Source organism: Penaeus chinensis, chromosome 3 (assembly GCF_019202785.1).
Source record: "Penaeus chinensis breed Huanghai No. 1 chromosome 3, ASM1920278v2, whole genome shotgun sequence".
NCBI classification, from domain to species: domain Eukaryota; kingdom Metazoa; phylum Arthropoda; class Malacostraca; order Decapoda; family Penaeidae; genus Penaeus; species Penaeus chinensis.
Window position 1 is genome coordinate 6283392 of NC_061821.1, and position 15000 is coordinate 6298391.

Consider the following 15000-nt stretch of genomic DNA (forward strand, 5'->3'; position numbering starts at 1 on the left):
TTTTTTTTTCTAATAAACTATGTTTTAATTTCCTATTTCCTTCCTTTACGTATTTCTTATTCTTATCAATTCGTTTTTTCCCTCTTTCACGGAGCTCTTTCCCATTACTCTTTTCTCTCCATTTTTACGTGTCTCTTTTTCTAATTTATTAGTTTTTTCCTCTTTTACGCATCTCTTTTTTATTTACTCGCTCTTCCTCTTGTACGTATCTTTTTCTAATTTATTAGTTTTTCCCTCATTTACATATCTCTTCTATATTGACTCGTGTTTCCTCTTCTACGTATCTTTTTCTAATTTATTAGTTTTTTACTCTTTTACGCATCTCTTTTTGATTTACTCGTGTTTCCTCTTTTACGTATTTTCATTTACTCTTATCCTCTTTTACGTATTTTCATTTAGTCCTTCCCTCTTTTACCTAACTTCCAATTTCCTCTTGGTTTCTAATCCACCATCGTCTTCATTTCCTCCTTCCTCTTCGCTCCTCTTTATCACTCTTCCTGGCTCCCTTTTCCTCACTTCTTAGCTCTTATTATCCTCTTGTGTTTCTAGTCCTGAAGTTTCATCTCCCCCTTCTTCCCTTTGTTTATTCATCTTTCCTCTCTTCCCCTGTTTCTCCTCATTATCTTTCCTGCAGATTTTCTTTTCCTGATTTCACCCTCTCCTTTCCTCTAAAAAAAAAGTTATTTTATCAAAAGGTTAATTATTAACCGTTAACTTTTCAAACGCCAAGAAGCTTTTCACAGGAACTCGTTAAACTTACATTTCCAGTAAAAATAAATAAATAAATAAATAAAAAAATAAGATAAAGTTTTGATATACAGATATAAATACAAAAACAAATGTGTGTACGTGAGTGTGCTTACATGTATGCCTGCGAGTGTGTGCGTGTGTGTATGAGCGCCTGAGTGTGTGTGTGTGTATATGTGTGTGTGTGTGTGTGTGTGTGTGTGTGTGTGTGTGTGTGTGTGTGTGTGTGTGTGTGTGTGTGTGTGTGTGTGTGTGTGTGTGTGCGTGTGTGTGTGCGTGTGCGTGTGCGTGTGCGTGTGCGTGTGCGTGTGCGTGTGCGTGTGCGTGTGCGTGTGCATGTGCATGTGCGTGTGCGTGTGCGTGTGCGTGTTTTAATATGGGTATCGTAAGCGAGTGTGAGCGTGAATTTCATATGTTATCTTCGTGAATCCTGTGAATTAGCAGCGTTCGTAAGCCTGCTTCTGCATGTGCGAATGTGCTCATATCTGCGTGCAAGAGCTCCCTCCCGCCCGGCAGCCTTAAAGCGAGAATTCCATCCCCCCTCCCGCTCTCCTCCTCCCTCCCCTTCCGCCAATCCCCCTCTCACCTCCTTCCACCAATCCCCCGTCCCCATCCCTCCCCCTTCCGTCAATCCCGCTTCCCCTCCCTTCCTCCTCTCCCCTCTCCCCTCCCCCCACCCACTTCCGCCAATCCCGTTTCCCCCTCCCTCTACCCTCACCACCAACCCCCTTCCGTCAATCCCACTCCCTCTCCCATTCTTCCCCATTCTTCTCCCCTCCCCCTACCCCCCTGCCGCCAATCCCCCTCCCTCTCCCCTATCCCCTCCCCCTTCCGCCAATTCCCCTTCCCTCTCATCTCCCCCTCTCCCCTTCCCCCTCATCTCCCCTCTCCCCTTCCCCCACCCCCAATGCCCTCCCTTCCCCCCTCCCTTTACCCTCACCCCCATCCACACTCTGCCAATCCCTCTCCCCTCCCTCCCCCCTAACCCCACCCCTTTTTCCCCCTCACCCCCACCTTCCGCCCCCCCCCCCCCCCCCCCCGCCAAACGCTGTCCAATCAGGCCTTCTCTCTGCCCTGCCCTCGCTTCTGTCAGTCAACAATGGGACGAGGCTCTCTCTCAAACACGCCACCGCCGCCGCTGCCACTTCCTCCTCTCGCTCTCTCCTTCACTTCCTCCTCTCGCTCTCTCCTTCACTTCCTCCTCTCGCTCTTTCCTTCACTTCCTCCTCTCGCACTCTCCTTCACTTCCTCCTCTCGCTCTCTCCTTCACTTCTCTCCACTTCCCCCACCCCCCCCTTTCTTTCTTCTTCCCGTCTGTCCTTTTGTTATTTTCTTTATTTCTCTTCTCGCTTCTCTTTCTCTCGTTCGTTATCTCCCTCTCTTGTTCTCTGTCTCTCTCGTTTTCTCTCTCTCTCTCTCTCTCTCTCTCTCTCTCTCTCTCTCTCTCTCTCTCTCTCTCTCTCTCTCTCTCTCTCTCTCTCTCTCTCTCTCTCTTTCTTCCAATCTTCTTTTTTTCTTCGCCTTCTGTTTTGCATTCTTTCTCCTCTTCCGCCGTTATCTTCTTTTCTGCCTTTCTTCTCCTACGTTACTTTCATTCTCCCCTTTACTTCCAATCTCTCTCTATCTCTAATATCAATAACTTACTCATTCACTCAATTATCTACTCACTCACTCATTCACTCAATTATCTACTCACTCACTCACTCACTCATTTACTCACTCACTCCTGAGTCACCCAATTGCTTTCCCAACTCATTCACAAAAATCACTCATTCACTAACTCTCACATTCACTCAGTCACTCAATAGTTTACCCATTTACTCGCTCACTCACCCATTCACACTCACTCACCTACTTAATCACTAATTCACTTACACACTTTCACTCGCTCACCCATGCACGCACGCACTCACCCATTCTCCCTCCCTCCCTCCCTCCCTCCCTCTCCCTCTCTCTCCCTCTCTCTCCCTCTCTCTCCCTCTCTCTCCCTCTCTCTCCCTCTCTCTCCCTCTCTCTCCCTCTCTCTCCCTCTCTCTCCCTCTCTCTCCCTCTCTCTCCCTCCCTCCCTCCCTCCCTCCCTCCCTCCCTCCCTCCCTCCCTCCCTCCCTCCCTCCCTTCCTTCCTCTCCTCCCCCACTCCCTCTCCCCACTCCCTCTCCCCCTCCCTCACTCCTCCATCATCCTCATCCATCATCGGTTTCCATTACCGCGCAAATTCTCCCTCATTATTCACCGCTCCTCCGGCCACTGTGGTAATTATATTCACATTTTATTCCCCTGCCCCATCTGCCACCCTATTCCCAGTCACTCATACCCTTCACTCATTCACTAATCGGCCTTCCCTCGCGCCTTATCTGCCTCATGCGTCAGCTTCAGACAGAGCCTAAACTTCCCTTAAACTTCTCCCTACTCCCTCACCTTCGCCCCCCCACCCTTGCCATGCGTTTCCCCTCCGACCCCTCTACCCCCCATCCCCTAACTCATAGTTCTATTTTTTTCTTCTATTCTCCTTCTTCTCCTTCTCCTTCTCCTTCTCCTTCTCCTTCTCCTTCTCCTTCTCCTTCTCCTTCTCCTTCTTCTCCTCCTTCTCCTCCTTCTCCTCCTTCTCCTCCTTCTCCTCCTCTCCTCCTCCTCTCCCTCTCCCTCTCCCTCTCCCTCTCCCTCTCCCTCTCCCTCTCCCTCTCCCTCCCCTTCTCCTTCTTCCTCCCCTTCTCCCTCTCCTTCTTCTCCTTCTCCCTCTCCTTCTTCTCCTTTTCCCTCCCCTTCTCCCTCTCCTTCTTCTCCTTCTCCCTCTCCTCCTTCATCCTCTCCCTCTTTTATGCGACGACGCTCACACCTTAAAGAAGGACAGTTCACAAGAATACGCACATCCCTTCCTTTCTCAACCCGAGTCGATTACGTGCAGTAGGGGACATGGGGGGAGGGGGAGGGGAGACGGGGGGAAGGAGGGGAAGTGAGGAAAAGAAGGGGGAGCGGGGGATAAGAGGGGAGATGAGGGACACGTGGTGGGGTGTGATATTGGAGGAGTGGGGGAAAGAGGGGAGGTGGAAGAATAAGAAGGAACGTGGGGGGAAGAGGGGAAGAGGGAAAGAGGGGGTGCTACGTGCAGCTGGTTTTTCCTGCGGCGTCCATTATTCGACGTCGTTGGCGCGACGAGGAGGCGGCCGGACACGTTCATACATCAGCTTAAAGAGTGAAGGCTACAGCAGGGCCGAGAGAGGACAGGACAGCTACTCTCTCAGTCAGCCGTGAAGCCAAGCCCCGCGAAAGCCTTGCGTTGGGGTCCCTTCACCAGAAAGTCCCCTTCGAGCGGAGGCCCAGAGCGAAACGTGTGCCGCGCATGACTGCCAGTACCAATATTCTTGATCATCGTTGGGTGCCACTACCTGTGCCACGCCCGTGTCATGCCCTGACACAAAGTGATCATGCCATGGACGGTTAGGTCTGTGATATCGTCTCTGGAAATCGTCATGACCCTCTCGTGCCGTCGTGAGTACCATGCGAGTACCACCACGACCACTTCGGGTCGAGGGAGCACAGCCTGAGAGGCTCCTGTGGTGGCATGAGAAAACGCTCCCACTTTTAGGGCGATAATTGGGCGCTTTCACTTGGCCTCAGCGCCCTAACGGGTCGCGCCCCTAACGCATGGGGAATCACACGCCCCCATTCCTTCCCCTCCCCCGCGCCCCATCCATTGTCTCCTGTTCATCTGGCGGCGTGACAGGGCGCGACGCTGTCACAGGCCTCCGCCGAGGAGAAGGGTGCTAAAGGGGAGCGCCGCCCAGGCAGAGTCGGGTCACCGCCGGGCCCGCAACGCTCACGCCGGGTCCCGGGGCGTGGGAATGCGGAGGAGGAGCGGCCGCCGCCACCGCGGAAACGTGTAACCCAATTTTACATTCCAGCATAATGACAGCGGGTGAAAAGCTCCCGTTCCGGCGAGGCTTCCCCGGCCGCGCCGCCCTCGCCACCTACGACGGGTCTCGTTACGTCACCAGCCGGGGAAATGACAGGGCAACTCACGGGCAGAACCACAACACGACACACACGTTGCAGCTAACATGTTTAATGCTCAAACGACTGCGGCGAGATTACCTGATAAAGACGATAACAAACTAGCTAACATAGCCAAAAATAAACTAAAACCCACCATTTTGGTCAAATTGTAGGCATGGCCACACCTGCTGACACAAGGGCTTAGTGTCACGAGGACCCAGCGCTTGGCCACCGCGGAGGGGAAATGAAGAAAAAGAGAAAAGAGAAGGAGGGAGGGAGGGGTGAGGAGGGGGAGGGGGAGGGGGAGGGAGAGGGAGAGGGAGAGGGAGAGGGAGAAGGAGAGAGAGAGAGAGAGAGAGAGAGAGAGAGAGAGAGAGAGAGAGAGAGAGAGAGAGAGAGAGAGAGAGAGAGAGAGAGAGAGAGAGAGAGAGAGAGAGAGAGAGAGAGAAATTTGTGTTTGCGCATATGCTTGCATGTGTGCGTACGTGTGTGTGAATAGATGATGAAGGGCTGTGTGCCTATATGCAATACTCCTATAAGCATGTCCTTGCTTCTGTGCAGCCTCAACCTTAACAACAGCAGCAGCAACAAGAACAACAACAGTAACATCGCCATCAACCATAACAACCAACACAGCAGCAACACCAACAACTACAACCACAACAACAACAGCAAAAATACCCCCCCTCCGCGATCCTTGTTGCGGCGAGGCGCACCGAGACCGAGCCCGAGAGCCGCACAGCAGCCTCGGGAGAGCGACGCCGTATCGCACACACCCGCCCCTTGTCTCCTCCCGAAACAATCCTTTAAGGAAAACGGAAGCCGCCACGGGGAGTCCCTCACGCAGGCGCCCGTTGCCAGGATACGGCACGGAGCCCCCGCCTCTCCCCTCAATATATGCAGCTCCTTCAAAGTTTTATTATTGTTGGCATCCTTAAGGCACGTGCGGCCTGCCCTCGCTCTTGATCCTCTGTCTCCCCTCCTTCCCCTTTTCGGCTCGCAGTCTGACTGGCTCGGTCCGAGGCATCCCACCCCGGGTAGTCGCTGATTCTCTGACCCTCTGATATTCTCTCTCTCTCTCTCTCTCTCTCTCTCTCTCTCTCTCTCTCTCTCTCTCTCTCACTCTCACTCTCACTCTCACTCTCACTCTCACTCTCACTCTCACTCTCACTCTCACTCTCACTCTCACTCTCACTCTCACTCTCACTCTCTCTCTCTCTCTCTCTCACTCTCACTCTCACTCTCTCTCTCTCTCTCTCTCTAGATATTGACGGATAGATAGATACATACATACATACACACATACGTGCATACATACATACGTACATACATACATACATACATACATATAAACATACATACATACATACATATAAACATACATAAAAACAAATAAAAAAAATACTAGATATATAGATATGAGTAGTCTTAATTTCATGCCTTCCTGCCTACCTGGCTTCACAATTCCCTTCCACCCCAAAGCAGTCGTACCAGCCAAAAAACACGTGCCCTAAACAGCCCTATGTATTGTAAACCTTCTGACCTAAATAGTACCAACGCCCCTCTTCCTCCTCACAGCCCCACCCCTTCCTCTCTCTCTTGCTCTTCCCCTTCCTCTTCCCTTTCCCCCTTTCCTTCCCCTTCCCTTTCCCCCTCTCCCTCCCCTTCCCTTCCCCCCACTTCCTCCCCTTCCCTTCCCCCCTCTTCCTCCCTTCCCTTTCCCCCTCTCCCGCCCCTTCCCTTACCATTCCCTCATCTTCCTCCCCTTCCCTTTCCTCCTCTCCTTCCCCATTACCTCTCCCCTTCCCCTATAGTCTTTCAGTCCTACGATATATATATATATATATATATATATATATATATATATGTATATATATATATATATATATATATATATATATATATATATATATATATATATATATATATATATATATATGTATATATATATATATATATGTATATATGTATATATGTATATGTATATATGTATATATATCTATATATATATATATATATATATATATATATATATATGTATATATATCTATATATCTATATGTATATGTATATATATATATATATATCTATATCTATATATATCTATATCTATATCTATATCTATCTATCTATATATATATATATATATATATATATATATATATATATTCCTGGGACACCTCTTTGCCTTCTTTTGCTCCTGCTGAGAGACCATTACACCCCCTCCCTCCGAATCGTGAATGTTCATGAAGGCCAATCCTTCCGCTATTCCTTGTCCAATCCCGGACGCCCTTCCAGAAACCCTTCCAGCTTCCTAATCAAGCCCTTCAGGTAGGTCTTCCTTGCCTTTTCTCGTGATACCTCCCTCCCTCTCTCTCTCTCTCTCTCTCTCTCTCTCTCTCTCTCTCTCTCTCTCTCTCTCTCTCTCTCTCTCTCTCTCTCTCTCTCTCTCTTTCTCTCTCTCATCGTCCAGCCAATTTCACGACATTTCCTCTGCCCCGTCTTAGCGAATAAGAAATTCCTTGCGGACGTCCTTCCTCACTGCCCCCCCCTCCCCCTCTCCCCCTACCATGCGGCACCGTGTAATGCGGCCGGCAGAGGTGGGGAGGCGGGGAGGTGGGGAGGCGGGGAGGTGGGGAGGTGGGGGCCCTGCCTGCAAGACCTTCTCCCTTAAGATGTCTATTCAGCAGCGCTCTCCATCCCCCTCTCCGCCCTTGTCCTCTCCTCCTCTCTCTCTCTAGCTTTATCTTTATCTTTATCTTTATCTCTCTTTCTCTTTCTCTTTCTCTCTCTCTTCCTACACTACCCTCTCCCCCTTACAACTATTCTCTTCCCACCCTCTTCACCCCCTACCCACTTCCCCCCAACAAAACCCTTTCCCCCCTACCCCCTCCCCTCTTTCCATCCCCTTCTTACCCCCTGTACCACACCCTCCCCTCTTCCCCTCCCCAAACCCATCCCAACCCCACCACCCAACCCTTTCCCCCCTAACCCCCTCCCCTCTTTCCCATCCCACTAACCCCTCCTCCCTACCCTCCCCCCGCAAACCCTCCTTCCTACCCCTCTCCCCCCCGCAACCCTCCTTCTTACCCCTCCCCCCCGCAACCCCTACTTCCTACCCCACCCCCCGCAACCCCTCCTTCTAACCCCCCTCCCCCCCACCAACCCCTCCTTCCTTCCCCTCCCCCCCGCATCCCACCCTTCCAACCCCTCCCCCCCGCAACCCCTCCTTCCTACCCCTCCCCCCCGCAACCCCTCCTTCCAACCCCCCTCCACCCAACAACCCTACCTTCCAACCCCTCCCCCCCGCAACCCCTCCTTCCTACCACTCCCCTCCTTCCTACCCCCTCCCCCCCCGCAACCAACCCCTCCCCCCCGCAACCCCACCTTCCGACCCCCCGCCTTTAACCCGATCTCCATCCCTCCGCCCTCGTGTTACCTCTTCCCCTTCTTCGCCGCCGCCCTCGTTCTCTCGCCCGCCCGTTATTGCTTGTCAGCTGGGCGTTTTTTTTTTTTTTTTTTCGTATTTCCATTTCTTGCGCAGAGCGAGAGAGAGAAAGAGGGAGAGAGAGAGGGAGAGAGGGGGAGAGAGAAAGAGTGAGAGAGGAGGAGAGAGGGAGGGAGAGAGAGGGAGAGAGAGGGAGAGAGAGGGAGAGAGAGGGAGAGAGAGGGAGTGAGGGGGAGGAGGGAGAGAGGGGGAGAGAGGGAGAGAGAAAGAGGGAGGGAGAAAGAGTGGGAGAGGAGGAGAGAGGGAGGGAGAGAGAAGAGTGGGAGAGGAGGAGAGAGGGAGGGAGAGAGAAAGAGTGGAAGAGGGGGAGAGAGGGAAGGAGGAGGAGGGGGAGGGGGAGGGGGAGGGAGGGAGAAGGAGAGAGAGAGAGAGGGAGGGAGGGAGGGAGGGAGGGAGGGAGGGAAAAGGAGAGAGGGAGGGAGGGAGGGAGGGAAGCGGAGAGAGAGGGAGGGAGGAAGGGAGAAGGAGAGAGAGGGAGGGAGGGAGGGAGAAGGAGAGAGAGGGAGGGAGGGAGGGAGAAGGAGAGAGAGGGAGGGAGGGAGGAAGAGATTGAGAGAGAGAGAGAGAGAGAGAGAGAGAGAGAGAGAGAGAGAGAGAGAGAGAGAGAGAGAGAGAGAGAGAGAGAGAGAGAGAGAGAGAGAGAGAGAGAGAGGGGGGGGAGGAGCGCATGGCCGAGGTCGCGAGACTGTTGCTCTCTCGCTACGTATTACTCCTTTTTTTTCTTCCTTTCTTTCTTCATTTTTCGTTTTCTTTCTTTCTTCCTTTTTTCGTGTCTTTTTTTTATCTATTTATTTCTATCTCCTTCTCTTTGTGTGTGTGTGTGTGTGTGTGTGTGTGTGTGTGTGTGTGTGTGTGTGTGTGTGTGTGTGTGTGTGTGTGTGTGTGTGTGTGTGTGTGTGCGTGCGTCCGCGTTTACGTGTACGTGTGCGTGTGCGTGTACATGTACGTGTGCGTTTACGTGTACGTGTACATGTACGTGTGCGTGTGCGTGTACATGTACGTGTGCGTGTACGTGTGCGTGTGCGTGTACATGTACGTGTTCGTGTGCGTGTACGTGTGCGTGCGTGTGTGCGTGTCCCCTTCATATCTCTTTTCCTCAAACGCGACAACTATGACATTTACCTTCCTTAACTGCATAGGCAAATATTGACACATCTTAGCCCGGCGCTCTCCAATCTTGGCTGCTTTAAGCGCTCTGTTCTCTCCTCCACTTCTCTTCCCCTCTTCGCTCTTTGCTTCTTACCGTGGCTTCCTCCTTCCCTCTCTTCTTATCTCCTTATACCCCTTTCATTCCCTTTTCTCCTCCATTATTCCCTTTCCTTCTCCTTCGCCCCTCCTTTTCGTTATTTTCTCTTGTCCCATGTCCCTCTTTCTAAAAAATACTCCCCTGTACTGTGCGTTCGTGCGTACACCTCTCTTTCTTTCTCTGTACACTATTTTTATCCCTCTGTTCACCCTCCCTTCCATTCTCTCTCCTTCTCTTATCCTTCGCTCCTCCTCCTCCACGACCCTTCCTCGTCCCTTCTCTTATCTCCCCTTTCTAAAACGAGTCATTTTCTCGATCACTTTTGAAATTCTTAAGAACACGTACTTCCATGCCCAAGTGCTGAAAAATTCTTCCCTCGTGCCAAACCGCCTTGGATATATTTGTAAGACTTTCCAAAAATAAGCTATTACTAAATTGAAAAGGAAAAAAAAAAGATGATGGGCTGGGCGAATCAATAAAAAAAAAAAAAAAACAGACCTTGCGAATAAAAAAAAAAAAATATATCGGCCTTGCTCATCTAACTAGGAAACAAAATTCAGTCTATAGAGAGAAAAAAAAACACTTAGGCCTAGCGAGCCAAACAGAAAACAAAATTTATCCCCGAGCGAATCCCACACACAAAAAAAATAAATATATAGGCCTGGCGAATTCAAACTGATAATAAAATTCATACCAGCGAATCCCACAAAAAAAAAGAAAAATAAAAAACTATATATCTATACATATCTATATCTATCTATCTATCTATCTATGGTATAAAAAACCACAAAGTAAAACTAGATTTACTTTGTGGGTTTTTATACCATAGTATCAACACGGTAGAGTGTTTTCTCCTTTCCTATCTATCTATCTATCTATCTATCTATCTATCTATATATATATATATGTCTGGCGAATCCAAACAGAAACCTAATTCACACCCAAGCGAATCCTGCCAAAAATAATAGGCCTAAAGAATAAAAAAAAAAAATAATAATAATTCACAAACCTAGCAAAAAAAAAAAAAAAAAAAAAAAAAAAAAAAAAAAAAAAAAAGGCGAACCCGCTAACAAGAGCAACTCAAAACGTTTTCTAAAATTCTTCTCGTTTTTATTCCCCGACGAGGCGCAGGCGCAGCTCTGGCGTGCTTTTTAAAGGGTGCGGTTTATTGTCTGTCCCGTTTTATTGAGCTCTGCATAAGCCTTTATTTGCGCTTGCTTTGTTTTGTGTCTATTTAAGTCTCTCTCTTTTTCGTTCTCTTTCTCTCTCTCTCTCTTTCTTTCAATTTTCTTTTTCATCTTTCTCTCTCTCTCTTTCTTCATTTTCTTCTCTTTTTCTTTCTCCGTATGTTTGTGTGTGTGTGTGTGTGTGTGTGTGTGTGTGTGTGTGTGTGTGTGTGTGTGTGTGTGTGTGTGTGTGTGTGTGTGTGTGTGTGTGTGTGTGTGTGCATGGGCATTTGCATGAGCATGTGCATGTGCATGTGCATGTGCATTTGCATGTGCATGTGCATGTGTATGTGCATGTGCATGTGCATTTGCATGTGTATGTGCATGTGCATGAGCATGTGTATGTGTATGTGTATGTGCATGTGTATGTACATGTGCATGTGAATGCGTGTTTCTATTCGTGTGTTCTGATCGTCCCTCTAGCACACACGCACAGGCAGACACCTAAGCGCGCGCACACATACATTCGCACACTTACACATAGACATAAGCGCGCACACAGACAGCCTTACAAGTTACACACAAACACTATCCGAGTCTGACCTGCAATACTTGTGCGGATGATCAATAACATTGCAAATTAAAGCTGCCCCAAACGGATTCCGTGACCCGCATGACCCCGCCCGTGACCTCTCTCTCTCTCTCTCTCTCTCTCTCTCTCTCTCTCTCTCTCTCTCTCTCTCTCTCTCTCTCTCTCTCTCTCTCTCTCTCTCTCTCTCTCTCTCTCTTTCGTTGTCTCTCTTTCGTTGTCTCTCTCTCGTTGTCTCTCTCTCTCTCTCGTTGTCTCTCTCTCTCTCGTTGTCTCTCTCTCTCTCGTTGTCTCTCTCTCTCTCGTTGTCTCTCTCTCTCTCGTTGTCTCTCTCTCTCTCGTTGTCTCTCTCTCTCGTTGTCTCTCTCTCTCGTTGTCTCTCTCTCTCTCGTTGTCTCTCTCTCTCGTTGTCTCTCTCTCTCGTTGTCTCTCTCTCTCTCTAATTGTCCCTCCCCCTCCCTCTCTCTCTATCTCATAAATAATAAGTTCTACTTACGACTATTAAAAAAACTTGAGCTTGATTATAAGAATAAGAATGAGGAGGATAAGGAAGAGACGGAGACGAAGAAAAAGAAAAAGAAGAAGTAGAAGATGAAAAAGATCGCGAATCAGAATAAGAAGAAATAAAGCAAATCAAGCTTAAAAACAACAAAATCACACAAATCTCACTCCACTATACCCCAACACGCCCCTCGCCACGCCCACTCGACCCAAGATGCCTAGCACTGCCACGCCCCCCCCCCCCCCCCGCCCAGCATCCTACCCCGAGAAGATGCCACAGGGGTGAGGGAGGGAGAGAGGAGGAAACAGAGGGAAGAAGAAAGAAGAAAGAGGAGAGAGAAGAAAGAAAATAAGAAAGAAAAAACAGGAGACAGAAGAAAGAAAATAAGAAAGAAGAAAGAAGAGACAGAAGAAAGATAATAAGAAAGAAGAGAGAGGAGCCAGAAGAAAGAAAATAAGAAAAAAGAAAGAAGTAATAGAAGTAGTAGGAGAAAGAAAAAAGAAAGAAGAAATAAAAAAAAAGAAAACTCAGGTAAAAAACCTTTAAAAAAAATCACTCAAATACCCAACACGCCCCTCACCACGCCCCTCACCACGCCCCTTACCACGCCCCTCACCACGCCCCTCGCCACGCCCACCGCCCGGCATCCTACCTCGAGAGGACGACGCCACACGCCTAAACCCCTTAACTGGAGATAGACTGATGACCCGGAATTTCACTCAGCGTCCAACCCTTAGCCCAAGACACACAGAGGGGAAAGGGTAGAGAGAGGAAGGGGAGAAAGGGAGGAGAAGGAGAGAGGGAGGGAGGGAGGGGAGAAAGGGGGGAGAAGGGGAGAAGGGGAGAAGGGGAGAAGGGGAGAAAGGGAGGAGAAGGGGAAGAGAGGGAGGGAGGATGGGGAGAAAGGGAGGAGAAGCGAAAGGGAGGAGAAGCGGAAGGGAGGGAGAGAGAGAGAGAGAGAAAGAAAGGGGAGAAAGGGATGGGACGAGGAAGGGAGAGAGCGAGGAAGAGGAGAAAGAGAGAGGGAGGGGGGAGGGAGAGGGATGAAGAGAGGAAGAGAGAGAGAGAAGGGGTAAGAGAGAGAGAGGTAGGAAGGGAAGAGGGAGAGACCGAGGAAGGGGTAAGAGAGAGGAAGGGGAGAAGGAGAGAGCGAGGAAGGGGAGAGGGAGAGAGAGGGAGAGGGAGAGGGAGAGGAAGGGGAGAGGGAGAACGAGAAGAAGGAGAGAGGAAGAAGATAGGTAAGACCGGATGGAGAGAAGAGGAGAAGAGGCAAGAGAAAGACGGAAGGAGAGAGGAAGGGGAAAGGTTAGGGGAGAGACAGAAGATACGAAAGAGAGAGTAAGAAGCCACAAAAAAAGAGAGAGCAAGTGGAGAAAAAAAAGAGAGAAAAAAAAGAGAGAGAAGAGAAAGAGATTAAAAAAAAAAAAAAACGAAAAGAAGCAAAAAAAAAACAAAAAAACAGAGACCAGAGAGAGAGAGGAGGAGGAACGAAGGAAGGCAGGACAGAGGCAGGGGGGACTCAAGAAATCCAACACCTTCGGGCCTCTTTACCCGGCCGATAATGTCACCCGCAGCTGGCTTCGCGAGGGTCACATTCCCCTGCTCTGTAATCAGTCTCATTGCCATCGATGTTAATATGCATGCGCTTCGCCTCTCTCTCCTTCCCCTTGTTCATTTCCTTATCATTTCCCTTCGTCCTTATCTACCGCATGATTATTCTATGCTTGGCCTTTGTCTCCTTTTTAGCTTCATTTCCTTATCTATACCATTCCTCTCCGCTGTATTGTCTTTACCATTGTTACCAGTGTTATTATCTACTGGAATTAATACTAGTACCAATATCAATAGAACAAAAATACTAGCACTAGTAATTGGTATCACCAGTATCAGCACCAGTAATACCAGTATTATCATCATCAATCATCATCGTCACCACCACCATCACCATCATCACCACCACCACCGTTACCATCATCATTATCACCATCATCATCATCATCACCATCATCACCACCACCATCATCATCATTATCATCATCATCATCATCATCATCATCATCACCATCATCACCACCATTACCATCATCATCATCATCACCACCATCACCACCATCATCATAATAATTAGGATGATATTGTCATAAGCATCAGTATTATCACCATTATGTACTATTATCATTATCTAGTATTATCTTTATCTAGTACTATCATGATCATTAATACTATCAATAACATCAACATTATAGACATTATCATCACTATCCTGATTTTTATTCTTATTCTTATCATTCTTCTTCTCATTTCTCTCTATGTTCACTATCATATTTCACCGTCTTTGTGTTCTCTTTGTTTGCCTCTTCCCTCTGCGTCCATTTCATCGATCTCCTCTTCTTTATTTACTTAGTCCTTCCTTTCTCTTTCGTTATCTCCTCCTACTCTATTTTCTTTCTAGTTTTCTTTTTTTCACCCCTACCCTCCCCCCTTTCTCGCACCCTCCCTTCCCCTTCCACCCCCTGCCCCTTTCCCATACCCTCTTTGCCGCTCCCACTCCCTACCCCCCCGTTCTCTCGCCCCCTACCTCTTCTCGCACCCTCCCTTCCACCCTCCCCCCCCCCTTTCCCGGACCCTCCCTTACACCCTCCCCATCCTCCCCCCCCTCTTCCTTCGTTCCAGGAATATCTGCCTTAAAGATTCATCTGGAAGCTCAGAGTCTCCTTCGCTTTCCAATTCTGCCCCTGTTCTTGTTCTTGTTCTTGTTCTTGTTCTTGTTCTTGTTCTTGTTCTTGTTATTCCTCTTGCTTTTGTTCTTGTTATTCCTCTTTTTCCTTATCTTGTTAATTTTTTGTTATCCCTCTCGTTCTTCCTTTCCTCTTGTTATTCGTGTTTATCTTTTCATCTCTATATCTACTTCCACTGTCTCTCTCTTTCTCCCTTTTCTCCATCTCTATGAATTCCCCTTTCTCTTCCTCCTTTCTCTTCCTCCTCCTCCTCTTCCTCCTCACCTCATCCCATCCTTATTCCCATTCTCTTTCTCTCCCTCCCCCTTTCTTTCTCCTCCCCCCTTTCGTTTCTTCCCTCCTTTCTCCATTTCTTCCTTTCTTCCCCGACATACACTGAAGGCGGAGGCAGCGTGATTCAGCTGACCGGTCAATGCCATCCTCAATATCATTTGATTGATCTATCGCTTACGGATTTAATGCCGATTATGCTACTCATCTAGCTTTTATTTCCGTTTCTTATCTATTCATTT

General features: G+C 48.7%; 2 protein-coding genes across 2 annotated transcripts in view; one reads left to right on the plus strand and one right to left on the minus strand.

Annotated features, from left to right (window-relative positions):
• The window catches only part of LOC125043324 (ankyrin repeat domain-containing protein 50-like), a 139090-nt gene that overhangs the window by 20763 nt on the left and 103327 nt on the right, over positions 1–15000 (minus strand). The gene's annotated exons all lie outside the window — the stretch shown is intronic.
• On the plus strand, positions 5281–5787 carry LOC125040232 (GATA zinc finger domain-containing protein 14-like). The gene has a single exon (XM_047634788.1). It carries the CDS (start codon positions 5281–5283, stop codon positions 5785–5787), a length of 507 nt encoding a protein of 168 aa, XP_047490744.1.

Bases quoted from the DNA above. Each gene is read 5' to 3' on its own strand.
- LOC125040232 (XM_047634788.1), top strand. From the start codon at position 5,281: ATGTCCTTGCTTCTGTGCAGCCTCAACCTTAACAACAGCAGCAGCAAC.